Genomic DNA, 12,495 nt, shown 5'->3' with positions numbered 1-12,495 from the left:
TGAGGCAGGCTTACATCTGGGCTGCTGGCCTCACTGATAGATCTGTCATGAGAACCGCTCAGTGAGTCCCGTTCTCACAGCCGCACTTCCACATGATCACTTTTTTCCAATAGAAAACTGCTGAAAACCTGTCAACCTCCATCACTCACAGGAAAAGTTATAAGCCGCTCAGTCTGCCTGCATGGGAAACCCAAATATCCCTTCTGCAGCTTGAGAAAGTGTGCATGCAAGGCATCCTGGGACTTGAAGTTGTCTGTATGGATTAGGATATCCATTTACAAGCTTTGGGTGAAAGGATTTGGTGTGTCTGGTGTTCTTGTCTATCCATTTTGATGCAAGATATTGTTTCCTCTTTGCAAGTAATTGTGAACGTTTGGGGGTTGTTTGCCCTTTAATGTGTTGCCTGTCTCCCCTCTAACCAGAATCGTCTTGCAAATTAATATTATATTATTCATATAGTGTTTCATGGATTCCTTTAGTGATAAGCTTTGTGAAACTGAAGACTATCTCATGGAAACTTTACATTCAAACACAACAAATTCTGTTGTTTCTGCTTCAATTCAGAAGATGAGGTGGAGCAAAGCCAAGACAAAATGTACTGTTAACTCATCCAGTACAGTATTGTACTGGATTTAGTCAAAATGATGGTGGGGCCATATCCCTTATAAGGTATAGCAATAAACTCTGGCTTAATAGAAATGTTGAAAATAGCTGAAAAAAAGTAGTTTTGGACACGTAATAAATATCTTTGTCATTTGAAATGTTTTCTTTTTCCCCCCAATAGCTTTACATGAGGAACAAATGGCATCCTGTATATAATGTACTATGCCCTGTATTTCACTGTATTTAATGTGTTATGCATTGTTCCTCACTATCTAGGAAAGCACTTTGTGATGGTGGTCCACTATGAAAGGCGCTATATAAAATATAATGTGAGACTATGGTGCATTTGCATCTTCTATGTCCCCTTATAAAGAATAGAGAAGAGGTTTCCTATCCGTCGACATATGAGTTTGGCATGCAACCCAGAGTTAATGCATGCAGGAATTAATGCATGCAGGACTTAATGCATGCAGGACTTAATGCATGCAAGAGTTAATGCATGCAAGAGTTAATGCATACCTGGTCATGGATGGTGTAAACGTGACATTCTGATCAAGTGAAATCAAAGACCGGAAGTCATATGGCAGTCTACAGCCAGCTGTGAAATTATCCTAAAGTTAGTAAGAGATAATAGTAGGATTCAGAAAAGGTACAGTAATCCAGCCGGTGAGCCCTGTGACCAAACTCTTACAGCTAGAGCAAGACCCACAAGGGCTTTCCTTACTGCTGTGTTTCTGTGGAAGAACACGTCCCTTTGTCACTCTTAAGAAACCCAGGCACGTAATCGGCTAAAATGGGAAACCCACTAATTGCTCGTCTGTTGTTTTCAAATCTGACTTTTCCACTCTGTAACGGTCATGTGCAGATCACACAGAAGTAATGCATCATTTTTATCTGCACAGTATTGTTTAATATGCTTTATTTCGTTGGAAAATGAGAAACGAAACTTTCATCTTTTCCAATTTGGGGTTTTTTGATACTAAAGAATTTCTTATCAATTGGAGGTTAAATTCACATTGGAATCAAAGATGAAAGCAGTGACAGTAACAAAACTGATCTGAAAAGTTAGGGCTTGGAGAATGGGAAAAGGTAGCTAAGATCTCAACGCGATTAGCAACCAAAGGCAAGGTAATGGTGCTTAAAATAATTTCTCGGGCACCTTTAATCTTCTTTTTGCAGAATACAGTATTCATATAATTGGAGGATTGTTTACAATGCACTGTCCAAGCCATATTTAATTCTTCAGTAAATAACATGGTTGTTTTGCACTTTCTCGTTTGGATCTTAAAGAAACTGATGCCTGATTCTACATACACTGTGCTGTATTCCTTTGTTGTTCGTTGGCAGTATAATTAGAAATCCACACAGTAGCTAATTGCACTGAAGCACTGATCTGCAACCTCACTGGATCACTGATTTGGCTTCTTGCACCAGCAGCCTGATGAGAATCGGAAATGTCAAGACACCAGGTTTAATTATTTCTGTGATTTGTGCTCATCAGTGACACTCATTATTTTAGTGGAAGCCTTCTTCATTAGCTGACTCATCTGGTGTATGTATTAACAAGCCATGCCCTATTGTTTGGGTAGACCTCTGACTACAGATAATTCCCATTTTAAAGATGCATGCCAACAAAATTCTACAATAGCAAACAGTGCCACCAGGTGGACAAAGAATTGAAAAAGAGGCAAATACCCGAAATCTAATTATTGTACTAACGAAATTAATAGTACTTAGCCTTAAAAACGGATCTTGAAATCTCATTTCCATCTACCTGCATACATTGGCTTACTGCAGCTTTAATTATGATTGGCAGTTGTCTAAATTGTTATTTTGTATGCTTGTTTAGCTTAATATTTGCGTGTGTGTCCTTGTCAAGACCGAAGACACGCCCATTGTTTGTAGTTTGATTGGCTGAGTGGTTATGCAGCTTATTAGAATGGAGAGTCCAAGTCATTGTGAGCAACAAATAGCAGAGGTATTTATTTTGTTCCAACCAGAGCATGAAGTTGTATTTATTTAGCAGATACTGAACTGCTACAGCGTCACAAGTCTCGATGTGTGCCCTATTTTTTTGACCCACACTTTGTTAGAGGCATATTGATGCATTTTCCTTATGCGTTGTTCCAAAAATCAAATGTCCTCATCAACTGAAAAATAAGGTTTTAGTTTTATATATTTATTATAAACCATGTTATGCATCAAATAAAATGTAATAAATAACCAATGTCGAAAAAAAGGAATAATAAATTATTCGAATTTCAACTGTACCTATTCATATAAATTTATTATTGTATCCAGTTATAAAAAAAAAAAAGTTAATTTAAATCGGTGAACAGATTCACCTGTTGCAAAGAATAGTGTAATTGAAACAAACGCTCTGACCATATTTTGAACAACCTGCTCCAGAACGAGCCGCTCAGCATATCAAGGTTCTGCTAGGAGCCAAGCCCTCAGTCTAATAATCTTGAGAGTTTTCAGCGGGTCGCTATTTGCTTGAACTGAAGGGTCTTGCCAGTTATTTTGTTAGCTGCTGAAATGACATGAAGTCTGCCAAGCGGGTGCTGTGCACAACCAGTTGTTGCCAATGAAACCAGGCAGTTCCAAAACAGAATTATAAAAAAGTAGTTTTTGAAAACATTACGAGAACTTCCATTTGCATTAATCTTCGCAATTATTCATTCACTTAGTCATTCATTTAATTGTTAATTAAAACGAAATGTGGTAAGACGCAATGAGCCAACCCAGGAAACGTACTGCGCCGGATAGGCAACAGCTGGACTTCCTCTGTAGATACGTTTAGGAAGTCGCAACAAATTTCAACGAAATTATAAACACACAGATAATTGTTATATTTGAGTCTGTATTTCAAAATTAAATAAACCGTAATTGGTCCAAATAGACTATAATACTACGCAATATAATTGAGAATCATGTGCAATATTTAGAAGAAAGATACAAAACGCTGGTTAAAAAACAACTACAACCGGATTATATCTGTTCCTATAAATTATTATTTATGAGTCAGTTGTTAGTGGATTAAAGTAAATTGCTATATTATGCTCTCTCTCTCTCTCTCTCTCTCTCTCTCTCTCTCTAAACTAATATAAACTAATTATTATTTATGTTATAGTATTAGTATTATTGGTATTAATGTTGTTATTTGTTTTGAATGAAGCACGTGTACACGAAAACTGGAGCTATAAAAAGCCTCGCTTGCTAGATTGCTCATTTCATCACTTGCAAAGCCCTGTTGTTCGCTTGGCTTTACTGCAGATAGGCTACCCGTCCTCGCGCAGCCAGAAGGATGCCTGTAGCTGGGAATCCTTGTGGGTGTTCGCGCCGCGCCGCCTCCCCTCCCTAAGGATCACGTTTATGTTCTGTCTTACATGTTTTATTTTGCGAGAAAAGCAGAATCTACAGGCTAAGTGACGATTCAGACGATTGACAATCCATGCTCCCTTTTAACACGTTTAAAGATGTGATGGTTTTAAACAAATGATATACAATGGATGTATCATAACATTTATGATGTTAGCCATTTGTTTCGGGGTCTTGTAAAGCGCCATGGGATGCTTCACAAATTGTATTGTATTGTATTTATAACACTGTCGTATTAAAGCTAATATAGCCTATATTTTCTCAAATAAATGTATACATTATGATAACGATAATGTGTTTCCCATTGTACTCACTGCAGTGTGAAAAGGGCGTTGTTAATATGTTTAAGTCACTTATAAAATACATAATTAGCCTTTATCGAATATGTTTCTCATGTGGTCCATTTATCCATCAAAATGAGAAACAAACAACTCCGATTAAAAAAAAAAAAGTCATATAGCTGCAGTCTGTTTATTTATTTATTTATTTTTGATAGTGGATATCATTGTATGGCTATGGTCCTTTATTTTCCTATAGCCTATTAATTGATATTAAACTGAAACCTTATTCTGGAGAAATGTATAGCGTTTGTATTGATTAACGCGTAGAGGCGCGTTTCCAGAGGAGATTATGATCATTTTCGACAATAGTATCTTGGATTGCAACATTCATTAGAAAAACACCCAAAGACGAATGTTTTCTTTATCTATCTATCTATCTATCTATACCCTAAAAAAAACATTCGAACGCCTTTAAAAAGTATTATTTTTTATTTAGTTTTGTTAATTGTTAAAGAAAACTCTTAAATTCCAGCTCATAATCTAGAATTAAAGTAAATGATGAGGCTTGGACCGTTTATTACCAGCAAAAAAACAAAACAAAACAAAAAAAAACAACATCACATTGATAAATGAATATATCATTTTAATGAATACATTCCAATATATCATTGTACCATAGATAGTGTGTAACTTGCCGTGTAACTGGCTATACCAATAAACAAGTGAGTCGATTACATGGAAACATACGAAAAACGGAATTAAATGACTTTATTAAAACAATGTTGAAAAGAGCCAAGATTTCCAGAGAGGATACAGCGTTGACATAATAGAAGGCGAAGATGTAATACCATGTTAAATTGGCCACAAAGTAAACAATGCAAAAGAGAGACATGAAAAAAAAAAGTAGCTGATACGATCAAAGCGAGACTGACATCACCAGCGGTTATAAAAGGAGCGAATAGGGAGACAGAGAGGCAGACAGGCTTGTGAGAACCAAGGAGCAGAGCAAGGCGAAAGAACGCACAGCTACCAAGCCTCCCAGTAGAGTCTGACACAAAGCAAACACAACTTCGAAACCAAGAGGAGCACAATGAATCTCACGCATTTGATAGCTTGTGGACTATTGGTGGCACTGCTTTCCGTGAGCATGGAGGCGAGACCTTTGACGCAGTCACAACAGAAGGTAAATTAAACTGGTGTGTGTGTGTGTGTACAGGTACAGGTGCCCGGCTGCCAGGTGTCTACACACTGTGTCGCTTGAGAGTGTTGCAGGTCTGGATCAAAGGGGTGTGCTTTCTGTGAAGTTTTCATTCATTAAAAAAACAAAAAAAACAATGCAAAGGTTCATTCATTTAGATTAGAAGCAGGGGTGACCCGATGACACGGGGCAGGCTGGATTACTGCTTGGTGTATATACGTTTTAGCCTATAAACGAAACGTGTCCGCCTTGCGCTGGAAGGCAAGGCGTCAAATCATAGATGGGTTTAAATTATAGGTGTAGATGGAGGGATCTTAAATCTATGTTATTTTAATGAATGAAAAACGAGGTTTGTCAAACAGGTTTGATAACACAAATGTAGAGCCCTGACTTGGTTTCTTGTTTATATGACATAACTGGATTTGTGTGTAACAGCAATTAAAATAACCATTATTCTACCAATATACGTATTTATTTATTTATTAATTTATTAATTAGTGTATGGAAGTTTGTAAACATTTTGTATATGACTCTCTGTGCACTTCATATAAATAAATACCACAAAGCGCAATTTCTGCAAAGCGTGGGTGCTGTAACTATACAACATGTGAGTGACTGATTTGCAACTTATTGGTTAAAACATGTGATTTTTGCCAGTCTATTGAAGCAAGGTTGGTGGGCAAGTCACATAGAGGCAGTGGTAACGGGACTCCCTTCACATTATCGTGCAAATCCGCGCATCTCTTTCTCATCTGATTCTGGCGGGGTACCCACACTACACTCTCCCAAATACAGACACCCTGCTGCTTTAGTGCGGGGAGGCTGGGCAGCGCATCTACCACAATGCGGTAGCTTTTAACGTTAACCCAAATCAATTTATTTTCCAAAGGCGTTTACCATGCGGGTATGTTTAGACGAGCGGTGTAAACTTCCAGTTTAATAACATAATCCAGTTGGAACTTCTGGCACGGCGTTCTCTCCTTTTTTTAGCCGGTGACCGGAGCAAGTTAGCAACAACGTACTGTAGTGCACTAGTACCAATGTTGCGCTGTAGTAGCAGTGACACCAGCTGGCACGGGCATTATTAGAGTCATTAACGGACAAGCCACAAGCACAGCGGGGATCGGGAAACCGCTTAACGTAGGAACTACAATACAGTGGTGAATTCTTTCACCACTGTATACCGCAATAAATGTCTACATCGTGCACGGGTATTTCTGACATTATACAACAGGCTAGCCTAGAAAAACAAATAACATAACTATATCGTAAGCGTGTGTGTGTATATATATACACACACACACACGCACACACACACACACACACACACATTTGTTTTCTGCTTCTTACTGCGTACAGTATTTGTTATTTGGGAGCATTTTTGTTTTCTAGGCTAGCCTATTATTTTAATCTACAATTTATTCCGTGAAAAATATTCGCAGTTTTTTCAATTAAATCCCAGCATGTTTTTTTTTTAATGATTATTTAGGCTGTACAGTTTGTGTACGATCAGCGCTGCTTCTACAGGTAGAGCATGCTATACAACTTCGCTCACACTGTGTTCAATTAGACACTTCAAGTACCCGATACTGCTTTAGTAAAATGACTATTGTAGTACAAGCATTAACACATTATTTGAATTGACTGTTTTCATCTTATTAATAGTCTGGTTAACGACGATCTTAAAACACATTAACGCATGTTTTTCATTTGTTTTTAATGTTTATTGATACTAGTAAATTAAACACTTTTAAAAAGTAATGTTGTCTTTAAAAATACACTTAAAAAACATCTAAGTAAGTGGTGTGTGTGTGTGTGTGTGTGTGTGTGTGTGTGTGTGTGGGGGGGGGGGGGGGGGGGGGGGGGGGGGGGGGGGGGGGGGGGGGGGGGGGGGGGGTGTGTGTTATTTAAATGGTAAGCAAGTCATTCTATTTTAATGAATTATTAAAAATAAAAGGGACACAATTGTTATTAAGCTAATTATAACACAGACAGTGCCCCTCAGGGTAAAGGGTGACCCTTTCTTAGAACTGCTATTCAAATACATATTTGCCAGCACAGTAGAAGGCTCTTTGGTTTATTATGGATATACTTTAGACTCGTTGGACAGGTGCACAACTGAAACCAAGCATTCCCCACAGCAGCAGGTTAATACTGCAAATAACAACAAATACATACAAGAAAACTAAAAGACTGTTCCACTGATTAGAGACAACATATAGACCTGATTGAGGAGAGGACAAGACATAGCCCTGATTGAGAAGAGGACAACACATAGACCTGATTGAGGAGAAGACAACACATAGACCTGATTGAGGAGAAGACAACACATAGACCTGATTGAGGAGAAGACAACACATAGACCTGACTGAGGAGAAGACAACACATAGACCTGACTGAGGAGAAGACAACACATAGACCTGACTGAGGAGAAGACAACACATAGACCCGATTGAGGAGAGGACAACACATAGACCTGATTGAGGAGAAGACAACACATAGACCTGATTGAGGAGAAGACAACACATAGACCTGACTGAGGAGAAGACAACACATAGACCTGACTGAGGAGAAGACAACACATAGACCCGATTGAGGAGAGGACAACACATAGACCTGATTGAGGAGAAGACAACACATAGACCTGACTGAGGAGAAGACAACACATAGACCTGATTGAGGAGAAGACAACACATAGACCTGATTGAGGAGAGGACAACACATAAACCTGATTGAAGATAACCTAGACCTGACTGAGGAGAAGACAACACATAGACATGATTGAAGATAACACATAAACCTGATTGAGGACTATCAGGTCTGTACGCACAGCCGTGTACATGTAGCAGAAAATGTGTTGCTCAACACAAACACAGCGTGTTCTCCAATCAAATGCATGCAGAATTATATATATATATATATATATATATATATATATATATATATATATATATATATATATATATATATATATATATATATATATATATACTGCAGAGGTACCTTATAAAGTGTCAAAGCTGAGGTTGCTGCTGAGATCACTCAACACAACCACAGAGACACAGATATCATTACAAACCCAATTACCAACAAGCACACCTAACCACTTAAAGCACAAGAAGAAAGAAATGTAAGGCATTGGCTTGGGTGCAGAGAAGAGTGTCTGTGCGTGTGCGCATGTGTGTGTGTGTGTGTGTGTGTGTGTGTGTGTCTGAGCTGGAGGTAGAGTGTAGGGTCAGGGTGATATACGACTTCATGTCAGTTACATGCAGGTGAGCATTTTGAATAGAGACAGGCACCCTACACAAGAATATAAATGACTGATTGAAGATAGTCATTACTGTTTCCAATTCATGTATTAGTTCATTAATGTGTTGCTTGAGTGAGTGTTGCTCATTCCCCTTTCCCTCTGTTTTGTAGTCCCTGACAAGTTTACTAGGCGAGGAGCTCTCTGAATATCTGGCGTCCGGGGACCGGGACTTGAGGCTTGAAAGTTCGAGAGTACGGCTCCTCAGGGACCTGCGTCTGGATGCCAGGGCTAAAGCGACCTGGGCTCGCATCCTGAACGATCACCCCAACCCCAGGAAATACAAAGGCATCCACAAGAAAGGCCTGTCCAAAGGCTGCTTTGGGCTCAAGCTGGACAGAATAGGATCCATGAGCGGGCTGGGCTGTTAGAGCCACGGCACACAGTTGGGGAGGCGGTGAGTAGAATTAAAATACCCTGGTATCAAGATAATAGCACAGACTATAATTAGGCTTGATTTAACAAATGTCATGCATTGACTGACTAAGTGCACTATAAGCAGAGTATGTTCTAGTTTATTCTTAGGCACATAGGCAAGAAATTGACCTCTGGGAGTTTTTTTTTTAAATGATTTGTTAGGGTCAGGCGTTACTGAATTGACTGATCTTGAAGCTCAAGGCCTTTTTTAAAATTACTCAAGTAAGCTAGTAAATATGCCATTTCTGCAAACAAAGCAAGACATTGCATTGAAACTGAAACACCAATGCAGAGCGCAATTCTACTCTTCAAGCTCAGTGACTGCAATAACTCACAAGCCACTTACAAAATGTACAGTATATTAAGATGCACAGCATAGTCAAAGACATTACCAGAAACAGCAGATAAGCAGAACACAACGCACTGCTGCACCATGAACAGTTGGAAAGCCTTTGTCATTGCAGATTTATTAATCATTGTATTGGATAGATGAGGCAAAATGATTCAACATGTCAATAGGGGTCTATGCTTTTTATATATATAATACTCAATTCCACTAGACTGAATGGCATATGTTAGCCTTGAAGGCTTCTCCCTGTTGTTGGCTTTTTGCTTTTGCCAAGATATCTCTTTCTTTAAGATCACTGCATAGCCAAAGGGGAGGCAAAGATGGACACAAGCCTATGGAGGCTCAGTGGCTCTATTTAATAGAGTGTTCTCAGGGGTGCCCTGTAATCTTCTACCTGACAGTTAATTGAGTTATGAGAATGGAGTGTGCTAGATAGCTGCTGTATGACACTATGCAGTACACAGAAAGAGTGACTAAAACTGTCATGAAAATAAGTATTTAGGGAAGACTTTGATTGATGACCAGAGTGTGATAAATACTTGCACAGGACAGCTTGTACTTCAATTCCACCTCCATTTCTGTATTCTGAATGGGAAATCCTGTAATCAAGTCAGTGTATATTTGTGTGTGTGTGTGTATTAGAACAGCATGTGTCAAACAGACAGACTGACAGAAAGTAAAAATGGGTTAAACATACACAGTGCTGCTCAGAGCTCAGATGTGTATTTATTTTTTAACTGAATAGATGGAAACGTGTATTTTTTTTAGGGGAAGGAAATAAACACAGTTTATTTATTTATTTATAATTAATGACTTTGAAGAGAAACCTTGCGTGGCGTTTATTGTGTATTTGATACCTGAATATATGATTTATTTCTCTTTTTTTTTTCTTTAGATGGGTTTCGGACAACTTAATTTTAGTTGCTCATCACCCAAGGAAAACAGAACAATACCATCCTTATTCAAGAAACTGATAGGTTCGAATTCCGGTACGAAGAACCGTCTTCACCAGCGTTACTGAAGATCCTGAAAACCATCACAATAAACACATACCAACAAAACAGCGGACCGTGTTGTAGAATCTAATAATGCAAAGCTGTATATTATTGTCGCTGCTGTACATTCATGTACTTCATTCCTGCATAAATGTATTTATGTTTAAAACTATTTATATGTTTATAAAGAGATATTTATGAATATGAGTTTTATTTATGTAACTTTTTTTTTAATTGATGCAAACTGCAGGTCAAATACATTTGTAACTTTGTATCTTAAATAGCTGTAAATGTTTAGAAAAAAGAAAAAAGAAACATTCCACATGCACTTCCCAGTGTCTTCCAGTTTGTTTTGCGGAATGCACCTTACTCCCTCCCACTTAAACAAGGACACTGAACTCCCATCACAAAGTACAGCAAAGTGTAATACAGCACAGCGGAAGCATGGTAAAGCACAGAGAGGTGTGGTAAAGCATCGACAAGCATTGTAAAGCACAGAGAGGTGTGGTAAAGCATAGAGAGGTCTGGTAAAGCACATTTTAAGTGTTTTAAGACACCAATAAATTGCTAATCTTTTATCGAAAGGTTTAAAAAAAACAAAACAAAACCTTTAATCGTAAAACAGGCTTTTAAGAAAACAATCTAAACTAATGAATATTTCGATTGAATGGGACGTTATCAAGGAAAAATCATCCCCTTAGAATGGGCCAGTAGGTACCTACTAACCCCTAAATATACCCCATACCCCTAAATATAACGTCTACAACTAACCTAATCTCAACCCTTAAACCTAACTGTGTTACTATTAAAGTATTTTTTTTTACTATTATTTCAACACCGCTTGTGTAGCGCCCTCTAGCGGCCTCTACATCCGACGTGCATTAAAGCACTTGATCCGGACCGACTGGTAGGTACCTACTGGCCCATTCCTATGGGATGATTTTTGCTTGATAATGTCCCATTGAATCGACTGATCTCAATCAGATCAGGTGAATATTTTTATATAGGAAACTAACTGGGGGTTTTCCCCAGCAGTGATTTATAGGAACATAGTAGATTGGTGCTTATACATTACAGTGGAGGTATTAAAATCTGCTACGGTTTAGATCATTAAAATAGGCACTTTTAAAGCATGATCTTGTAAATAAGCCTAAATGTGAATGCGAACAGAAACTACACATTGGGCTGGATTCAAGTGAAAGAGCTTCCACGGCGCTGCTGTCCAAACAAGCATCGAAACATTGAAGAGAACCCACAGGGAAAAAACAATAATCTGTCCCTGTTCACTCCGTGCTCATGGAAAATCAACCCGACTTTTCAAAGCTGGTACAAAACTTTGGAAGAAACCTAATAACCCTAGCACTGTACTGTATAGTATGAAAACAATTAAAAAAACAAAACAACCCCCCCCCCCCCCCCCCCCCCAAAAAAAAAAAAAAACACAAGCCAATGTGGCGCTTTTATCTGACACTTGACAGCGCTAAACCTGCACTGTAACTGTAAAGTTTACTACGTGTATACCATGTACACTATCTGCCATAGCTTTTAAAGAGCTAGCATGCACGGCTAGGATGTACCGCTATGCTGCCACTATTCTTTCACTACATGTTGCTATGCTGATGTCATGGTTACCAACAGTGCACCTGTATAAGGGTTTTGTACCTCAGTGCACCAACTTCAGTTATTTTCTCTACAATTCCTTATGATATATCGCCACCTAGTGGTACTTCAGAATTTGTCTGCATGCGTGTTTAGCATGTTTAACGAACAGACACCGCCTGTCGTTCATCTGTGTTCTGTGTAGAATAGTAATGCATGTGTCTTATTTTAAATGTTGTGAGCGATGGTAACACAATTACATTTTTACATGTGGCTGCCTAAGTCCTCACCACTTTTGTGTATCGTTACATTTACACATAAAAAACGGTTCCGCCTGTTTCAATTAGTCCTCTAGGTGGGAACCT

At 38.5% G+C, this 12,495-nt stretch overlaps 1 protein-coding gene across 1 annotated transcript; it reads left to right on the top strand.

The window, feature by feature from the left end:
* Positions 1-5,252: 5,252 nt before the first annotated feature.
* On the top strand, positions 5,253-10,859 carry LOC121322684 (C-type natriuretic peptide 2-like). The gene is made up of 3 exons (XM_041262885.1): positions 5,253-5,448; positions 8,884-9,167; positions 10,432-10,859. The coding sequence occupies exons 1-2, from the start codon at positions 5,356-5,358 to the stop codon at positions 9,139-9,141; spliced, it is 351 nt and encodes a 116-aa protein (XP_041118819.1). The 5' UTR covers positions 5,253-5,355; the 3' UTR covers positions 9,142-9,167; positions 10,432-10,859.
* Positions 10,860-12,495: the final 1,636 nt, after the last annotated feature.

Source organism: Polyodon spathula, chromosome 11 (genome assembly GCF_017654505.1).
Source record: "Polyodon spathula isolate WHYD16114869_AA chromosome 11, ASM1765450v1, whole genome shotgun sequence".
NCBI lineage: Eukaryota > Metazoa > Chordata > Actinopteri > Acipenseriformes > Polyodontidae > Polyodon > Polyodon spathula.
This window is presented reverse-complemented; position numbering and strand designations above follow the sequence as displayed.